Source organism: Diplotaxodon limnothrissa, linkage group LG6 (genome assembly GCF_057381915.1).
Source record: "Diplotaxodon limnothrissa isolate DT_005_m linkage group LG6, D_limnothrissa_male_GT1.1, whole genome shotgun sequence".
Taxonomy (NCBI): Eukaryota; Metazoa; Chordata; class Actinopteri; order Cichliformes; family Cichlidae; genus Diplotaxodon; species Diplotaxodon limnothrissa.
In genome coordinates this window covers 11,439,464-11,460,885 of record NC_140601.1, presented here as the reverse complement: position 1 = coordinate 11,460,885, position 21,422 = coordinate 11,439,464, and the positions used below count along the sequence as shown (strand labels likewise).

The window sequence follows — 21,422 nt, the reverse complement described above, 5'->3', positions numbered from 1 at the left end:
GCGCTGTGCACATTGAAGAGAACGGCAACCTCAACATCGAAGTTTACCGGAAGCCCACACACACAGACCAGTACCTCCTGTTTGACTCCCATCACCCTCTGGAACACAAACTTGGAGTAATCAGGACCCTACACCACCGGGCAGAACATGTTCCCTCTAAGCCTGAAGGGAAAAAGAAGGAACACACACATGTAAAGGAAGCACTCAAAACGTGCGGCTATCCTAATTGGGCGTTCTTAAAGTCAGCAAAGAGGCACAGAAAAGAAGACCAGACACCAGCGAGGGAGGATAAGAAGGACAGACGCAACAACATTGTCATCCCCTATGTAGCCGGTGTATCAGAAAAACTCAGGAGAGTTTTCTCCAAGCATGACATCCCGGTGAATTTCAGACCCAGCAACACGCTCAGACAGAAACTGGTTCACCCGAAAGACAAAACGCCAAAACACAGACTTAACAATGTGGTGTATGCTGTACAGTGCAGCGAGGAATGCCCAGACCTCTACATTGGAGAGACCAAACAGCCACTTCACAAGCGCATGGCACAACACAGAAGAGCCACCTCCACAGGACAAGACTCAGCAGTCCATCTGCATCTTAAGGATAAAGGACACTCTTTCGAGGATGCCAGTGTTCACATTTTGGACAGAGAGGACAGATGGTTTGAAAGAGGAGTGAAAGAAGCCATCTATGTCCACTGTGAGCGACCATCTTTGAACAGAGGCGGTGGTTTATGACACCAACTCTCTGCCATCTATAATCCAGTTTTGAGATCCCTTCCCAGACGCCTTAACGCCCACTCACATCCTGGGCCATCTGATCTCAGGAATTCACATGATAAGGTGGGGCCAGGTTTCACAATGAACACACCCGAAACTCTGGCTGATTGGGACCCACACCCAGTTTCACACCTTGGCTCAGGCGATTAGAGGATCATCAGGGGGTCCTTTTGTCCCTCTGTGGGGGAAAACTCCCACTAGGTTTATATCTGGGACTCTCCACCATTTGACCTTAGAACTGAAGAAGCTTCTCGGATGAGAGGTGAAACGTCTTCAAGCAACTTAAAGAAGTCCAGACGCTTTTCTTTGCAAGCTCCTTTGACTACGATGACCTGGATGACTGAGAACCTTCACGGACTTATTACTGTAAGTTATTATTAATTATTAAGTTAAGGCCATCTGTGTGACAGCTAAATCCTAGACTAAAATGAGTGATACAAAGGACAGTGAACCCAAGCTCAGCAGCAAATCTTCAACAGAATGGCTTAAAAAGAAAAGAATCAAAGTGTTGCAATGGTCCAGTCCAGTCTTTCCAGACCTTAGCCTGATAGAAATACTGTGTTGAGTCATTAAGAGGGATGTGCAAACCTCCATGAAATGAAGCAATGCTGTAAAGAAGGGTTGGCCAAAATTCTTCTGAAATGATGCAGTTTCTTATAGGAACTGAAAGTAAGATATTTAAAGACTTAGCAGCTCTTGAACTTGAGACACTCTGTCTCTGTCAGGCTCTCTCACACCAAATAAGAGGAAGCCCCAAAACCTAATCAAAGGAGCTTGCAAAGAAAAGCGTCTGGACCTCTTTAAGTTGCTTGAAGACGTTTCACCTCTCATCCGAGAAGCTTCTTCAGTTCTAAGGTCAAATGGTGGAGAGTCCCAGATATAAATCTAGTGGGAGTGACCCCCCACAGAGGGACAAAAGGACCCCCTGATGATCCTCTAATCGCCTGAGCCAAGGTGGGAAACTGGGCGTGGGTCCCAATCAGCCAGAGTTTCGGGTGTGTTCATTGTGAAACCTAATCAGATTAGCTTCATATAAAGGCAAGCAAACCAGTAAATTGTCTGAAATCAGGCCTACTAAAATCCAGGAACTTTTCATTGAACACAAACCATATTTGAACTTGTTCTAATAAATGTGCTATTTTAGGTATTATGACTTTGTACATTATTGTGGATGGAACAAAAGGTAAAAATCTTGATCCCAGACTCAGAGGACTCAGAACTGGTTCATCATCACCATCATCTCAGCTGCACCTAATATATTCTTGATGGTCTGGTTGTATTAAAGGTTCTTTTTATTGCGCAGCTTAAGGGAAAATTTCAATGACTTGGATGCCTTTTGAAACTGCTGGAGTGAGAATGAGGAACGAGACAAAAAGAAAAGAGAAGGAATGCAACAGCCAAATGACGCTGTCACAGTCAGTATACATTTCCTCTGTACTCACAAATCACAGAAGAATAAGCTGTATAACATCTTTATTAGTTTTTTTTTTTTTTTTGAGGCGAAAACTCACACCTTGACCAGTCACCAGTAAATGATTTAAACTCATGTTTTTGGTAGATGCACCTACGACATGAATGCCAAAATCCTATGTTGCTTCATTCTTGAGTTATCACATTCACAAACTTTGTGTCCATGCTGCCCATTTGGGGCTAAAAGCTTCTGTTAAATTTATGCATGAATATCTCAACTGGTTTTAGCAACAGTTATTTAAGCCACACTGCCATCTACTGACAAAACTGAATATTACTGCCATATCACTTTAGAGCAGGGTTGGGGAACTCCAGGCCTCAAGGGCCTGTGTCCTGCAGGTTTTAGATATCATCCTGGGTCAATACACCTGAACCAAATGATTAGTTCATTACTGGGCCTCTGGAGAACTACAAGACATGTTGAAGAGATAATTTAACCATTTAAATCAGCTGTGTTGAAAACCTGTGAGACACTGGCCCTTGAGGACTGAAATTCCCCCACCACTGCTTTAGAGGAAGAAGTCTTAAAGATATGACAGGAAAAAACACAGTGGGTCATACAGTGAAACGCTTCAATCAATATCATTTTGTAGAAAGGACCCAACACGACTCAGATATGGCTGCTTGTGCACTTTTTTCTTTATCTTATGTCACACTTTGCAGTGTTTCCTCCATCCAGAAGGAGACTGAAGAGCCTCCAGGCCAGAACCAGCAGACTGAGAGATAGCTTCATCCATCAGGCTGTGCTGAATTCTCTCCCTGCTCTGTCCCTCTCGACTCTCTCACACACCAACTCCAGACCTGCATTCCTGCCGCTTCCCGCTGAACCCCCCCACCCCCGAGACATGCAAAACTCTGAACCTCCACCATCGCCTTTTCACTGACTGCCCCAACCCCACTTGCACATGAACTCTTGCCCACAAGCACTCTGATTGTGTTGGACACTGTTATTTATGTAAGATTGTATTGTATTGTATTGTGTTGTACTTAAGACTTTTATTTTATTTTTTAATCTTTATACTGTTTTAGTGTACACGAGGGTAATGGGAGCATTGCAATTTCAAATTCCTGTGTATGACCTGTAGATTGGGTTTTTGTCATAAAAGCTGACTTTGACTTTGACATGAGACAGATGTGAAAGAATCTGGAGAAGCTGTGGAGGATGTTATGCTGTCTGTAACATCGGGGAGTTATATCCAAGCAGGGATGCACAGACCTTACAGGCTAGGTAACGGCCCCCTGACTGCCATTAGGTATCAGGATGAAATCTTTGGACCCACTGTCAGACCCTACACTGGTGCAGTGGGTCCTGGTTTCCTCCTGGTGCACAACGATGCCTAACCTCATGTGGTGAGAGTATGCAGGCAGTTATTAGAGGATGAAAGAATTAATAGCATTGACTGACCCCAACACTCGCCTGACCCCCAGGATAGCATTTGTCGTGACTTCAGGAGGATGTGCTGATGTTGTCAGGCATAAAAGCATGTGGGGGCAGTACAAACTACTAAGTATCATTTTGAGTTACAAAAACAAAATTTTGGCAAAAACACCTGCTGTATCATATTTCCACTTTGATTTTTAGGGTGTGTTTGAATTCTGCCCTCTGTTGCTTGGTCATTCTCATTTCCATCACACATGGCCCAGAGTAGTGGCGTCCTTTAATTCCTTACACAGTACCCAGTCCACATCAGTGTAGAAATGACATTTTCTTTTCCACACTAAAAATTTGGGGTTTGGGGTTTTTTTTGCTGAAAAAAATAAAGTCAGGCACTTGTTTAAAATAAAATAAAAACTATAATATTACTAAGTAAGGTGATGAAAAACATACAGAGAAAAACTGCTGCATTATGCAATTCGTTTTAAAACCCATGATGATGGAGGAAGTGATTAACTGGTGTTAAACCTTCATACAGTTTATTTTTAGATGTAGTGATGTTCATAACTGTCAGTTCTGTTGTCAGCCTTTCCTGTGAGAACGTTCAGCTCTAAAGATCTTTTAAAGATTCATACAATCAACTTTCTGACCAGAAGCTGAAATCTACAGCAGCCATGATCGTGGCAGAAGCTGGATTTTTGGTTTTGGGTTTCATTCTGTGTCTCTCAGGTAGGAATGACTCTTTCTCCTCCTTCCTCCTTACAGGTCTCAGCGTTTTAGCTTTGATGAGCTCTTGAAGAGTCTGAAAGTGCAAGATTATAATCTTTTATGGTACAATGATATCATCATTAAATGACTGGCACAGAGTAGAAAGACGTGTAAACTTAAATCTGCACACATTTGATAATGAATCTTCTGTTGTGTTTCAACATATAAAAAGATCAAAAATGGTCTCCTGTCAGCTCACAGTATGAATATGTTGATAGTATAAGAAGTATAACATCATTACTGGAACAACAATCCCCAGACTGAGATAATTATTATGAGGTGTGTTAAGATTAAAGTGCAGTCAGTATCACAGAGGTGGCTGTCTTAGTACAATGTCAGATCTCCAGCGTAACCTTTGTTGAACACATAACCTGATCTTGAGCAGGTATGCGTGTGCAGGCAAACTGGGCAGTTCTTGGTGCCTGGAGCCCAGGGGCGGCCTATGACAGATCATCTGGTCCGCTGGAACTCAAACCCTTTTGGCCATGAACCTTGGCCCAATTAAGGCCTCCCTTCCTCTCCTGCTGGGATGTATGTGCAGATATTGCCAAGATGTGTGGCCTTAGGTCTTCAGTACTTTACGGCAGCGGTCCCCAACCCCCGGGCAAAAGACCAGTACCGGTCCATGTGTCGTTTGGCACCATGCCACGAGAGTTGAGGCTCAGGTGTGAAATTTATGGTTTTCAGGATTTTTATTGTTAAATTGGCTTACCTGGGTCTTTTCCCGTGTTGTAGTTCTGTGTCTTATTTTGAGAGAAATATTTCCAAGTTACCATAGCAACCAGAGAGCATTAAGGGGCAGAGAGGGGGATGTTTTTGGTGCATTTCAGGAGGATGTTGCTGATAATGTTACACAATTACACAGTGAATTCACATTTATTATTATATTTATAAAATTACACAGTTTTTGTCTTGGTTGTATCATTTTATTTTGTTGTATTTATCCGCAACACCTTTAAGGCCGGTCTGTGAAAATATTGTCTGACATTAAACAGGTGGCGCAAAAAACTTTTGGGACCGCTGCTCTACAGGGCTGCAGATGGCCCGGTTCTCCCGGATCCATCTCCGTTTGCCTCTGTCTCATGGGAGCGTTATTGTGGCATCCCATGTCATTTTTAAGTACATTTTGTGACAAAGATACACACATTCACACCCCATAAGAATATTGTTGATTTATGTACCTGTGCATTTTTTATTATTTTGTGTTGAAGCTGTTCTGTTTCTTCTTTACACATGCATTTCTATTTGTAGGCGATCTTTTTTATTACATCTTCCTGTGTAATAAAAAATAAATAATATAAAATAATAAAAATAAAATGTGACAGAACAGCTGCTGATACAAAGGATTGCACTGAGACATGCTCATAAGAAGATGAGTATTCGTTGATGTTGTGAGACACAAAAACATGCAGGAAATCATATTGTTGTCGCCCCAACAACACTTCCATTGTGTTTTGCATGTTTTTGCAGCTTTTTGTTTCTTTTTTTTCCATGTTGCAGTGCATCTGACCTCTGAAGGCCACCTTATAAAATTCCTATCCCATGTCATTGTTTGTGGGGGTTTTCTAGAACACACATGCTGTGTGAATGTTAAAGCTGTTTGTGATTCCAATTACTTCCAATTACCTCTGCTTACTCTGCTGTTAAAAACAGCAGAGTAAGCAGAGTTCATCATCACAGCTGTTCATGTTGATCGCTGATCTTCAGCCTGGAGATTCTGTTTCACCGCAGAGGTGTTACCATTATAAACCAGACACAGACAACAGTTTTAACCACTGCAGCTTCCTGCTCTTGCAAAAACAACCTCAAAGAACACGTCATTTATAATATGATGAACAAAACAGACTCAAATGAAAGAAAGAAGTCGTGTTTTGTGTGTTCGATGTGTCAGACAACTAAATACGAAACTGTCCTGTTAGCTGATGCACTTAGATTGTCTTTTTAATATTCAAGCTGTTGTATTGATTCTCTCAACTTTACATGTAAAAGTTACAACAAGAACAAATGATGGGTGTCTGATACCGTGTTCAATTTGAGCTTTGCCTCTAAGATATGAGTAATTATTTAGGAGTCATTAAACATGAATAAAAAGGATTATATTATTATAAATATATTATAAATTATATAAGCTGTCTATAACTTAAAATACTCAAGTTATTTCTTACACTGCAGTTATAACATTATTTAAAAATTAATGATATAAAAACAGAGAGTAACAAAAATAATGTATCTGTTCACTAATAAAAGTTTCTATTAAAGGTGTTAATGGAGGAGAAACCAGGATCTGTGCTCTCAAAGGTTCATCAGTGGATCTGCACTGCTCACATCAACATCTGACTTCAAGCAGCAAATGGTTCACTATAGACTGGGATGGTTACAAGTATGTTCAGAGTGAGCTCTCTGTGGATGGACAACGTGTAACGTACAACATGTCTGAAGAGAAAAACCCAACTTTAACCATCAATGATCTAAGAGAGAGTGATGCAAACACTTACTGCTGTATGAAGACTACAGACAGTGCAGGAAACTGTTCACTCAGTAATATTACTCTTCAGGTTGTTGCAGGTACAGTGACTTTTACTTATTACTTACTTTCCAAATGACATCATTGTATAAGTTGTTCTCCATCATCCTCTCAGAGCTGCAGGTAAAGGTGATTCCTGCCACAGAGGGACAGACAGTAACATTGATGTGCAGCAGCAGCTGTCCTCTGACTGAAAAGCCTGCAGCCTACATCTGGTACAAGAACAGAGAGTTTCTCTATGAGGACTGGTCTCCCTGGTACCAAGAGCTGCTCAGCAGTGAGGAAGCAGCCACATACTCCTGTGCTGTCAAAGGCTACGAGCATCTCAGAGCCCCTCAAGTCTCTGTGGGTGAGTCATGATGTTTATTGTTCTACAAAACAAACACAATGAGTCACACAGTGAATCATTTTAATCAGTATTATGTCTTTGTTTCAGATTCCATCACAGAAACCTGCTTCAGTGTGACCTATGCTAAAGGGAGAATCACATATCCCAGAGGTGACGTTTCAACAAATTATCAAATATCTTCCATCAAACCTCTAATATATATTTGTTCATTGTCATTTTCCTTATAAAAAATTAAGCTAAATATGACCTTTGTTAATTTTTTTAACAAAGGTCATATTTAGCTTAATTGACCTGATAATTTCTTTGTTAGCATCTTAAAAACAAAATTAGAATTATAAACATTATGCTACGGTTACTGATGAAAACTGTATTTATTATCTTTCAGAGGTTCATGTTCAAAGAACGAATTACACATCAGATAGTGTCACACTGACCTGTAACACCACCTGTAAGCTGTTTGACCCTCAAACTGCCTACATGAGCTGCAAAAACACAAGCGGAAACTACAAGAATCAACAATGTTTAACTCACAACAATTCAACATACAGGTTCTCTTGTGCTGTGAAAGACCACAAGTACCTTCACTCTGCAGAAGTCTGTGAGTAATAAAGAAGTCTTTTTTTTTTTCTTCTAGTTAACTATAAATACAAATGTCAGCATACAGGCCATCCATATAACTATAAATCTTCCATCTATATTTCAGGTGTTCAGGGTAAAAACTGCCGAATTAGGAATTATGTCACCAGGAGAATCTGTGCTCTGGAAGGATCTTCAGTGAACATCACATGTGAATACTCACATCCTGATAATAAGAAGCCAGAGTTCAAATGGAGTAAAAAATGGAGAAAAGATAAAGTGGAAGTTGAAGAGCTGATTGAGGCTGCAGGTCGTGTGAAGTATCAGGACAACATGAAGAACCAACACATCCTGACCATCAACAACCTGAAGAAGAATGACTCAGGAGGATACACATTCAGATTCAAGAGAGATCATGAAGGATGGACACAGTCTGATCTGCCTGGAGTCTTTTTGATTGTTACAGGTAAATCTTAGGTAAATTCATTGTATCTGTCAGTGTCATTTATAGGTTGTTAATCTGTAGGCCCACAAAACCCCTTTACAAGAAATTGATTTCGGCTTGCTGATGAAAAAAGAAAAGTGTATCGATACATTCATGTGTTTGATTTGCAGCTGTGGCTGTTTAAGGATCAGTTCATTTTAACTACCTTACATGTATACTGTTGATTAGATTAATCTACAGTAATGAAACTCTATCTGTAAGATCACCATTTCAAATGTTGTCATTCTGTCAGATCAATGTATCTCTGAATAGTCGACTTTAAAAGGACTCAGACAACCTGCCTGTTTCTGACTGTAAAAATAACTGTTACATGTAATGTAGACGGGTTTTAGGCTTCACATCCTTCAAGTTTTTTTCCTTCTGTAAAAAATGCATGAAGGTATATGAAGTATTTTTATAGTTGTGCTTGTGTAAGATTTACACAGTTCTTAACAACTCTACATGTACACTGTTGGCTAGATCAGCCTTCAGTGCCTTCAGTGAAATAAATCATAGGTATGAATCATATGAAAATGTAGGTATTTTATTTTATTAGGAAAATGATTCCAAATCATAGTAAAAAAAAAAATGGAGAAAACACTAATTTACAAAATGGAAAAAATGTTGTGGAGTAATAATTACAATACTTTTGTGTAAGAGGATTTAGATTGAAGTTACACAAATCTGAAGTTACAAATACCTTGAATTTGCACACTTCTTTGGCAAATACCTTTCACCGCTGAACAGGACTAAAGGATCATTTTGTAGTAAAGTCATGAAACCATCTTTCATGTCTAAGCCGCACAGGAAATTTTTTGTTTTTGACCAATGTTCCTCTTCCAGAGCTGAGAGTGAAGATGAGTCCTTCTGCAGTGGTGACAGAGGGTCAGAGAGTCACACTGACCTGCAGTACCAGCTGTCCTCTGACTGACAACACAAACTACATTTGGTACTTGAACAGTCGACCTCTGACCCCGAGAGAGAACCAGAACAAACATCTGATCCTAGACCCAGTCAGCAGGGAGGATGCAGGAAGCTACTCCTGTGCTGTGAAAACCAACAAAGATATCAGCTCTGCTCCAAAGACTCTCACTGTCCAAAGTATCACAGGAACATGGACACCAGCAGCTGCAGGAGTTTCTGCTGCTCTGCTGGTTTTAATACTTCTCACTGTCTGCTGGTGTGTTAGGTAAGTGTTGGTTCACAGCAGTAGATTCAATCTCTGCTCTGAAGTCACTTATTTTCAGTTTATTCACTTCAACCAGGAAAAAGAGAACTTCTGCTCAGTCTCCAACAACAACAAGTTCTGACCACATTGAACAGGTAAAGATTAGGGTTGTAGATTGTCTAATCTTTCCAGTGGCCATTTCATTTTTGCCATCATATAGTAGAAGGAGTCAAGTTTAAAGTGCAATATAATGTAATGCTGTTTTTCTCCATCAGGTCAGCCCTGGTCCTGTGTATGAAAACATCTCAACACAACTGAAGCAGGAGGATGAAGTCCACTACAGCAGAGTGCACTTCACAAACAAACACGTGGTACCTCTTTATTCCACCTTACAGTCGGTTCAGCCCTGAAAACAGGAGCATTTCCATGATGCTGTTGTCAGTGCCTGTAACCCAGTGTTTTCTAGTTTGTGGACATTATGCTTTTTATTTTTGAAATATTCATGGTTATTTTTACATCTTCTATTAAGTTTGTTTCAGTCAGTCTTCAGTTCTTTGTGATTTAATGAGTTGTATTTTTTGTACTTGCTGTTTTATTTTATTAGTCTTTCATCCTGTGTTCATTGTGTTCAGTTTTGCTGCCCCTGTATAGTTATGTCGGATTTGTTCCCCCTGTGTTGCCACCTGCTGTCCATCCTCTCGTTATTGTGTGTGTGTATTTAAGTCCTGAATCTCGTTCGTGTGTGGTCCACGTTCCCTTGTTTATGCCAAGTTGTAAGTTCCTAGTTGAAAGAGTCTTAGTTTCTAGTTTAGCTTTCGATTGTTTCTTTTAGTGTTTTTTATACTTCATTTTAAGTTCTGCATCTCAGCAAATAAAGCTTCCTCCACAACTTAAATCTCTTGTCTTGGATTGTGTTTGGGACAGTTGCTGTACTTAAGTCCAATTTTCAGGTATCTCTGCATTTCTTGAGTATTTTTCTGACAACTTTTTACTTTTACTCCCTTCTGTTAGGTCTGCACTCGCAGGCCTCGCTAACTCAGAGACTCACCATGAACAAAGCAAGACAATCAGAGCTCAATTGGTTTTACTTGTGCAAGGGAAGCCCAGTCGGATTCTCAGAGTTGCAAGTTCTGCTCCAAAGCCCCAGCTTCCCTTCGCAGGTTTATTGAATGAAAACAGTAACACAACCCCCCACTGTAAACCCCATATGGTGTGTCGTAGAAGCTAAGGCTATGTGTGTATATGCACGTGCGAGTATGTGAGTGAATGTGTGTGTGTGTGTGTGTGTGTGTGTGTGTGTGTGTGTGTGTGTGTGTGTGTGTGTGTGTGTGTGTGTGTGCCTGTATACGTGACTTCCTGGTTACAATCGTTTTAACAACATCTCTGTTCATAGAAGGGTCATCTCCCCTCACACCCCGTATAGGGCTTAACCCCTTTAATGGTCCACCATATACAAGTACAGGTAGGGATAGGTATCGTTTAGGTTTTATCCGATACCAGCACCAAACCGGTACTTTTGAAATGGTGCCGGTGCTTAAACGGTGCTCGAACCGGTGCTTAAAGAATGGAGAACACAAAATTGGTCCAAAAACCTCTCATGTTCAGCTGTTTTTTTGTAAAAAGATAACAATGTTAGCCTTTTCTGCAGCTATAGGGGATTTATGGTATCACTCTTGGCTGGAAGCAGTGCTTAATCAATGGAAAAAACAAACTTTGTCCAAAAACCTCTCATGTTTAGCTGTTTCCCTCTTTTTCTTTGGTCATTTTAGCCTTTTTGGCCAGGGTGAAGGGAGTATCTGTCATCAAACAAGAAGACAGCCGCATGTAGCTATGATGATGTTTGCTAGTTCACCTTACATGCATTAATGTAATAACATGGTTAGCCTACTCAATGTAAATTACACACAAACAACATTAAGCTACTCACGCAGAGAAGAACGGCTGCTGCTGCATCATCATCCGTCATCATTTCTGCTACACTGGCAGGGCTAGGGGCCAGGACTCTCCTCTTGGGGTTTTTGGGGGATGTTGCTAACTCCGGGTCCGATAACAGGCAACCCACCCGCAATAGATGTGCACGGTGTGAGGTCCCGCAGCAAGCTATCAAATACGGTGCATTTCTCGGCTTTTAACAAAATGCTATACGTCGCCAGGTGTTTCATCATATTCGAGGAGTTACCTCCTTTGCACAGCATCACCTTAAAGCACTTGTTGCAGGCTGCTGAGTTTGCATCTTTTGCTGTGAAGTACAGCCAGACTTTTTATTCTGTAGCTCTGCTCTAAAAGAACGTACGTACCTGGGCCCACCTACTATCCTCGGAAAGGTAAAATGATTGGCTAGAATCCAAAATGTATGACATCTCAGGAAAAAAAAAACACCAAAATAAAGCACCAAAATGTGCGCTGCTTTTCGGTCTGGTTACTACCGTTTATGTCAGAACCGGTGCCATTACCGGTACCCATCTCTAAGTACAGGTGAGCCCATAAAGGGCAGGAAGGGAACATTCCTAACTAAATAAGGAAACCAGAATCTTTACATGGAATGTGCCTGCAGTTAAACACTATAGCTATAGCCTCCCCCACCATCCTACATGTAGGGAAGGAGAATAAACACAGAAGAACATCTTTCATTTATAACATTTATACTGGTTACTCAGGGGGTTAAAATGGGCCCGAATTAGTTCTGGTGTCTGTAAGTTGTAGCCAGCATCTAGCTAGCACTACAGAACAGGAATCAGCTTAAAGGGAGTAGCATAACATAACGATTCTACATTTCTATCAACTCAACAAACATTAGCAAATACAAACTGTTTACTGTTAAGTAAAGCAGTTTCGCCCCTGTTCTTTTTTATTCCTCGGGCATCCAGAGATGGCACCGGACTCAGTAGTCATTTTACAAAACCTTTATTCATCCAGTTACGCATGCATCTTCTAGAAGGGGAGATGTGCAAGGCCGGTGTCCCTCTGCAGATCTTCACTTCTTTGTTTGTTACAACCAGTTTTATAGAAGCAACCCCATTGTAAAACCCCCATGGTGTGTTGCAAACTCTGTGTTTGTGTATGTATGTGCAAACACGTGAGTGCCTGTGTGTGCATGTACCCGTGTGTTTATGTGAGTACACGTTAGTGACTGTGCATGTGGGTGTGTGAGCGTAACCATCAAAGCACTGTGTGTGTGTGTGTGTGTGTGTGTGTGTGTGTGTGTGTGTGTGTGTGACTTCCTGCCGGTCAAAAAAGTAATCTCCCCTCTCCCAAGCTACACCAAATTCCTCTACACAACATACAAAACAGAGTTAACAGATTACAAGCACTGAGACCCCCACTCTGCATCCACTGGGCCATTGGCCTCTTGTTGTCTTACATTTACAGGTAAGCAAGTGGAGAGTCTCCTGCAAACCTACTTCTAACTTGTGACAATTATGAGCTTTTATTAAATTCAGGTAAAAACATCAGCATCAGCATCCCCCCAACTGTAGCTTCCTGTCTCCTTTTATGACAGGCAGATCGCCAGTGTCAATAAATTCCTTTCCCTCTACACAATTACACACACTCTCAGGCCTACAGCTAAGCCAAACTAAAACACACAGACCTATTCCTCTGATCTACTGCTGGACCCTCTCATCTAAGCAAATTTAACACATCATATTGTAATAATTGTTTTCTTGTACTCACAATACTGGAATATTTCTAACATTTTGAGTTATTTTCCAGTGTTAGAAAATCAGCACTGCTCAGTGTTAGCCATTGTTAATCTTCAAAACTGACTAGGTTACTTTTAAACATATAACACTGTCAAAAGTGTTAATTTAACACTAAACAGTGTTGTATTTAACACTCAGAGGTGTGGACCCATATAGACACTCTCCAGTGTTAATTTAACACTGGAGATTTTGTTGTGTAGGCTGAGACCTCCCAGTAACTTCACCCCCTCATTTCTGAACCCCCCACCCCACAGATGAGGAGAGCAAGAGCCTCAACCCCCATCATGAGCACCTTTTACAAAGGCACCATTGAGTATCCTCACCAGCTCCATCACTGGGTAGTATGGCTCCTGCACTGGGTCCTTCCGGAAAAAGTTACAACGAGTAGTGAGAGCAGCAGAGAGATCATGGGTACTTCCCTTCCCTCTCTCCAGGACATCTACTATCTCACGGGAAAAGCCCTTTGCATTACATTACCTCTCGACTCTCTCACACATGAACTCCAGACCTACATTCTCCTCCTCCTTCCTCCTCCCTCCACCCCCGAGACATGCAAAACTCTGAACCTCCACCATCGCTTTTTCACTGACTGCCCCAACCCCACTTGCACACAAACTCTTGCCCACAAGCACTCTGATTGTGTTGGACCCTGACTGACATGGTACCAGGATGAAATCTTTGAACCTACTGTCGGACCTCGTGCAGTGTAGGATCCTGGTTTCCTCTTGGTGCACGACGATGCCTAACTTCATGTGGTGAGAGTATGCAGGCAGTTATTGGAGGATGAAAGAATTAATAGCATTGACTGACCCCAACACTCGCCTGACCCCGAGGATAGCATCTGTTGTGACTTCAGGAGGATGTGCTGATGTTGTCAGGCATGCATAAAAGCATGTGGGGGCAGTACAAACTACTAAGAATCATTTTTATTTACAAAAACTAAATTTTGTATCATATTTCCACTTTGATTTTCAGAGTGTGTTTGAATTCTGCTCTCTGTTGGTTGCTCATTGGTTGATCAGAGTAGTGGTGTCCTTTCACTCCTAACACATTACCCAGTCCATATCAATGTAGAAATGTAGAATGACATTTTTTTCCACACTAAAAACATTAAAAATGTTTGGGGTTTTTTTTGTTGTAAGGTGATGAAAAACATACAGAGACAAAAATACTGCATTACGCAATTCCTTTTAAAACCCATGATGATGGAGGAAGTGATTAAAAGGTGTTAAACCTTCACACAGTTTATTTTTAGATGTAGTGATGTTCATACCTGTCAGTTCTGTTTTCAGCCTTTCCCGGGAGCACGTTCAGCTCTAAAGATCTTTTAAAGATTCATACAATCAACTTTCTGACTAAAGCTGAAATCTACAGCAGCCATGATCGTGGCAGAAGCTGGATTTTTGTTTTTGGGTTTCATTCTGTGTCTCTCAGGTAGGAATGACTCTTTCTCCTCCTTCCTCCTTACAGGTCTTAGCGTTTTAGCTTTGATGAGCTCTTGAAGAGTCCGAAAGTGCAAGATTATAATCTTTTATGGTACAATAATATCATCATTAAATGACTGGCACAGAGTAGAAAGACGTGTAAACTTAAATCTGCACACATTTGATAATGAATCTTCTGTTGTGTTTCAACATATAAAAAGATCAAAAATGGTCTCCTGTCAGCTCACAGTATGAATATGTTGATAGTATAAGAAGTATAACATCATTACTGGAACAACAATCCCCAGACTGAGATAATTATTATGAGGTGTGTTAAGATTAAAGTGCAGTCAGTATCACGGAGGTGGCTGTCTTAGTACAATGTCAGATCTCCACCGTAACCTTTGTTGAACACATAACCTGATCTTGAGCAGGTATGCGTGTGCAGGCAAACTGGGCAGTTCTTGGCGCCTGGAGCCCAGGGGCGGCCTATGACAGATCATCTGGTCCGCTGGAACTCAAGCCCTTTTGGCCATGAACCTTGGCCCAATTAAGGCCTCCCTTCCTCTCCTGCTGGGATGTACGTGCAGATATTGCCAAGATGTGTGGCCTTAGGTCTTCAGTACTTTACGGCAGTGGTCCCCAACACCCGGGCAAAAGACCAGTACCGGTCCGTGAGTCGTTTGGTACCATGCCACGAGAGTTGAGGCTCAGGTGTGAAATTTATGGTTTTCAGGATTTTTATTGTTAAATTGGCTTACCTGGGTCTTTTCCCGTGTTGTAGTTGTGTGTCTTATTTTGAGAGAAATATTTCCGAGTTACCATAGCAACCAGAGAGCATTAAGGGGCAGAGAGGGGGATGTTTTTGGTGCATTTCAGGAGGATGTTGCTGATAATGTTACACAATTACAAGGTGAATTCACATTTATTATTATATTTATAAAATTACACAGTTTTTGTCTTGGTTGTATCATTTTATTTTGTTGTATTTATCCGCAACACCTTTAAGGCTGGTCTGTAAAAATATTGTCTGACATTAAACAGGTGGTGCAAAAAACTTTTGGGACCGCTGCTCTACAGGGCTGCAGATGGCCCGGTTCTCCCGGATCCATCTCCGTTTGCCTCTGTCTCATGGGAGCGTTATTGTGGCATCCCATGTCATTTTCAAGTACATTTTGTGACAAAGATACACACATTCACACCCCATAAGAATATTGTTGATTTATGTACCTGTGCATTTTTTATTTTGTGTTGAAGCTGTTCTGTTTCTTCTTTACACGTGCATTTCTATTTGTAGGCGATTTTTTTTATTACATCTTCCTGTGTAATAAAAAATAAATAATATAAAATAATAAAAATAAAGTGTGACAGAACAGCTGCTTAAAGATTGCTGATAAAAAGGATTGCACTGAGACATGCTGATGAGAAGATGAGTATTCGTTGATGTTGTGAGACACAAAAACATGCAGGAAATCATATTGTTGTCGCCCCAACAACACTTCCATTGTGTTTTGCATGTTTTTGCAGCTTTTTGTTTCTTTTTTTTCCATGTTGCAGTGCATCTGACCTCTGAAGGCCACCTTATAAAATTCCTATCCCATGTCATTGTTTGTGGGGGTTTTCTAGAACACACATGCTGTGTGAATGTTAAAGCTGTTTGTGATTCCAATTACTTCCAATTACCTCTGCTTACTCTGCTGTTAAAAACAGCAGAGTAAGCAGAGTTCATCATCACAGCTGTTCATGTTGATCGCTGATCTTCAGCCTGGAGATTCTGTTTCACCGCAGAGGTGTTACCATTATAAACCAGACACAGACAACAGTTTTAACCACTGCAGCTTCCTGCTCTTGCAAAAACAACCTCAAAGAACACGTCATTTATAATATGATGAACAAAACAGACTCAAATGAAAGAAAGAAGTCGTGTTTTGTGTGTTCGATGTGTTAGACAACTAAGTACGAAACTGTCCTGTTAGCTGGTGCACTTAGATTGTCTTTTTAATATTCAAGCTGTTGTATTTATTCTCTCAACGTTACATGTAAAAGTTACAACAATAACAAATGATGGGTGTCTGATACCGTGTTCAATTTGTGCTTTGCCTCTAAGATATGAGTAATTATTTAGGAGTCACTAAACATGAATAAAAAGGATTATATTATTATAAATATATTATAAATTATATAAGCTGTCTATAACTTAAAATACTCAAGTTATTTCTTACAGTGCAGTTATAACATTATTTTAAAATTCATGATATAAAAACAGAGAGTAACAAAAATAATGTATCTGTTCACTAATGAAAGTTTCCATTAAAGGTGTTAATGGAGGAGAAACCAGGATCTGTGCTCTCAAAGGTTCATCAGTGGATCTGCACTGCTCACATCAACATCTGACCTCAAGCAGCAAATGGTTCACTGTACACTTAAATGGATCAATGAGTGAGCTCTCTGTGGATGGACAACGTGTAACGTACAACATGTCTGAAGAGAAAAACCCAACTTTAACCATCAATGATCTAAGAGAGAGTGATGCAAACACTTACTGCTGTATGAAGACTACAGACAGACCAGGAAACTGTTCACTCAGTAATATTACTCTTCAGGTTGTTGCAGGTACAATGACTTTTACTCATTAATAACTTTCCAAATGACATCATTGTATAAGATGTTCTCCATCTTCCTCTCAGAGCTGCAGGTAAAGGTGATTCCTGCCACAGAGGGACAGACAGTAACACTGATGTGCAGCAGCAGCTGTCCTCTGACTGAAAAGCCTGCAGCCTACATCTGGTACAAGAACAGAGAGTTTCTCTATGAGGACTGGTCTCCCTGGTACCAAGAGCTGCTCAGCAGTGAGGAAGCAGTCACATACTCCTGTGCTGTCAAAGGCTACGAGCATCTCAGAGCCCCTGAAGTCTCTGTGGGTGAGTCATGATGTTTATTGTGCAACAAAACAAACACGAGTCACACAGTGAATCATTTGAATCAATATTATTTCTTTGTTGTACAGATTCCCTCACAGAGACCTGCTTCAGTGTGACCTATGCTAAAGGGAGAATGTGTTCTTACAGGAAGACAACAGTAGATGAGCCGTGCTCCATCACATATCCCAGAGGTGAAGCTTCAACAAATAAGCAAATATCTTCCATCAAACCTCTATATTAGTTTAATGTCATTTTCCTTATATAAGATAAGGCTAAATATTGCCTTTGTTAATAAATCTAGTAGCAGGCATTCTAAAAACAGAAATAAAATTTTATACATTATTGTGTCTTATGAAAACTTTTTAATCATCTTTCAGAGGTTCGTGTTCAAAAAACCTCCTACACATCAGATAGTGTCACACTGACCTGTAACACCACCTGTAAGCTGTTTGACCCTCAAACTGCCTACATGAGTTGCAGAAACACAAGCGGAAACTACAAGAATCAACAATGTTTAACTCACAACAATTCAACATACAAGTTCTCTTGTGCTGTAAAAAACCACAAGTACCTTGAGTCTGCAGAAGTCTGTGAGTAATACACAACTCGTTTTTTTCTGTCAGTTAACTATAGACAAAAGTTTCAGCATACAGACCATTCAAACAACTCTAAATCATCCATCTATATTTCAGGTGTTCAGGATAAAAACTGCTGGAGAGTGAATTATGTCAGCAGGAGAATCTGTGCTCTGGAAGGATCTTCAGTGAACATCACAAGTGAATACTCACATCCTGACAACATGAAGCCAGAGTTTAAGTATTGGAGTAAAAAATGGAGAAAAGATAAAGTGGAAGTTGAAGAGCTGATTGAGGCTGCAGGTCGTGTGGAGTATCAGGACAACATGAAGAACCAACACATCCTGACCATCAACAACCTGAAGAAGAATGACTCAGGAGGATACACATTCAGATTCAACAAAGATCATAAAGGATGGACACAGTCTGATCTGCCTGGAGTCTTTTTGATTGTCACAGGTAAATCTAAACTCCTCCCTCAGCAGACTTTACTCATTAATGTCTGAACAGGAGCAGAGGTGGAAGAAATATTCAAATGTTGTGAATATAGTATCAGCACACTGTAACACCTTGAAAGTATTTACATGTTTTCAAGAAATCAACTTAAATAAATAAAAGTTTTCCCCATCTGTGCTTAGCTAATTTTGACAGTTTTATGCACAGATTGTTTGGTATTTCAAACTGGAGTTCCTTAAATCATAATAATCATTTGTAGTTTTGCTGTCACCCGTTAATTTCTAAATATATTTACATTATTAAATTTGACTCTTTTCAGGTTTAATACAATAGTTTTAATACCAGACATAGCAAGATGGATAAATATTGAAGAGTAAAAAGTATAATCATTTGAGATGGTGGAATATAAAGTTACACAAAACTGAAAGCAAAAGTACCTTGAATTTGTACTTAAGTACACTGCTTTAATAAATAAATACTTTTCATCACTGGAGAAAAGGATTGTGTAAACCCGAGAGGTTTTTTGGTTCTTGTACCAAGGAGGTTTTGTAGTAAAGTCATGAAACCATCTTTCATGTCTAAGCCACACAGGAGATTTTTTGTTTTTGACCAATGTTCCTCTTCCAGAGCTGAGAGTGAAGATGAGTCCTTCTGCAGTGGTGACAGAGGGTCAGAGAGTCACACTGACCTGCAGTACCAGCTGTCCTCTGACTGACAACACAAACTACATTTGGTACTTGAACAGTCGACCTCTGACCCCGAGAGAGAACCAGAACAAACATCTGATCCTAGACCCAGTCAGCAGGGAGGATGCAGGAAGCTACTCCTGTGCTGTGAAAACCAACAAAGATATCAGCTCTGCTCCAAAGACTCTCACTGTCCAAAGTATCACAGGAACATGGACACCAGCAGCTGCAGGAGGTTCTGCAGCTCTGCTGGTTTTAATACTTCTCACTGTCTGCTGGTGTGTTAGGTAAACATATGTTTTCTTTCAAATTGATCCTGTTATTTTTAATGTCATATTTCTTGACTTTTTCATTAATTTTTATGAATCAGGAAAAAGAGGACTTTCAGTCAACCTCCAAGAAGGGAAACTTCACACAACGAACAGCAGGTACTAACAGGATTCAAACAAGAACAACTCCTCATCTGTTCTATTACTGTTTATTTGAATGATCATTTATTCTCCATCAGGAAAAGTGTGTGTGTGTGTGTGTGTGTGTGTGTGTGTGTGTGTGTGTGTGTGTGTGTGTGTGTGTGTGTGTGTGTGTGTGTGTGTATTGATCACACTGTACAGTATTTTAGTATTAAAGCCAATCAATTAATGTGTCAGTATTTAGCAGTGTGATCAGAACTGCTGCATAGCATTTGAAGACAGGAAAACAAAATGTTGGTTAAAAAAAAAAAGCAGATGTAAAAATTGATCAGGCTTATCAATTAAAGTTAAGAATTGATCAAGAAACTATCATATAAAGAAAATAATTACCTTATAAACATAATTCAATGATAATACTTTGTCTATGTGCAAATTTGAAATAAGGTCTACAAATAGAAACAGGTGCTCTGTTTTATTATCACATATAAATAATTACAGGCGTCAATATTCCTGGCAAGTGTCTTAAATTTTTTTGCAGCCAACAGTCAAAAGTCAAAAAATAAAGAGTCCTCTAAAAATCTGTATTCTTACTGATCCTTCTCAGGGAAATGCAAAGACTTTAGAGGCTCTTTAAAAACTTTAGACCGTACTTCTATCAAAGGAAATGTCCTAAAATAGTGATGCTATTTTCTTGACAAATGATTGTTTAGCCTGTGATGACTTCATACCTGCTGATGTCTAATCAAGAACAAAACCTGCTCCTGAGGTGGTTATGGTCATAGTGCCTTTAAGAATCATGATTACTGATGAGCATCAGTAACAAAGATTCTTCAATGCAACTTTATCCTTTGATATTTTTTTTTCCTGTCAAGTACAACTATTTGATTGTTTTTTAAGCATTGATATATCACTATAAGACAAGACATTTACACTAACCTGTTTATCATTGTATCACATTTAATAGAAACTTTACATTAACAGTTCTTACAACACAGTAGATTCATATCAGTCTCATATGTCGGTTTTGTAACTGACTGGATTAAACAGTAGTGATATAACTGATGGGAAACATCAGCTCTCTCTGAATTCAATGGCATGAAAACCTGTGATTTAAATAGTTTTTTAATAAGCCAATGAACCAACCTTTATCAGCTTTATCAGCAGACTGCACTTCAATGACAACCACACAGCTGACCTCTACTCCACCATCGAGCCACTGCCTGCTCACTAAAGAAAAGGTTGTTACCATGGTGATTTAAAGGGACCGTTTCCCCTTAAGGTTTTTGTGTCTAAAATGAGTTCAGTATCATAGCAGAGACATCAAAGCTGCTTCATCTGTCAGTGTTTGTACTCTCTGTACTGGAACATAAAATACAGAAAGGAATAACAGAAATACAGAAATGTCTGAGCTTTCCCATTCAAACATGTCTGATAATGAAATACATGTGTTAAAAATTCCTGTGAAACATAACTCAAGACAAAAAAAATAGGACAACTTTATAAAAAAGAAGTGTGTTCTTGCTTTTTTTACTATCTTTTGGCTGATTTGCACTTTTAAATGTAAAACTAACTGTTTCTGGCAGAAATGAAAACACGCTATCATGTCTGCAGGAAATTATTTTATTTTATTTTATTTTATTTTATTTGGGGGGGGGGGATGAAAATGTAATGAAATGTGGTCATATCACATGTTTAAATCCAGAGAATGTTGATAAGTAGTACAAAACAAAAACCTCAGAGGTAAAATCAGTATGAA

The 21,422-nt window shown here is 39.8% G+C and overlaps 1 protein-coding gene and 1 pseudogene across 1 annotated transcript; both read left to right on the top strand.

The window, feature by feature from the left end:
* Positions 1 to 4,298: 4,298 nt before the first annotated feature.
* LOC146630166 (B-cell receptor CD22-like) lies at positions 4,299 to 10,662 on the top strand (annotated as a pseudogene).
* A 3,911-nt stretch (positions 10,663 to 14,573) lies between these two features.
* Positions 14,574 to 19,547, top strand: LOC146630165 (B-cell receptor CD22-like). The gene is made up of 7 exons (XM_085355636.1): positions 14,574 to 14,628; positions 16,935 to 17,231; positions 17,306 to 17,539; positions 17,626 to 17,730; positions 17,917 to 18,129; positions 18,232 to 18,573; positions 19,198 to 19,547. The coding sequence occupies exons 1-7, from the start codon at positions 14,574 to 14,576 to the stop codon at positions 19,545 to 19,547; spliced, it is 1,596 nt and encodes a 531-aa protein (XP_085211762.1).
* Positions 19,548 to 21,422: the final 1,875 nt, after the last annotated feature.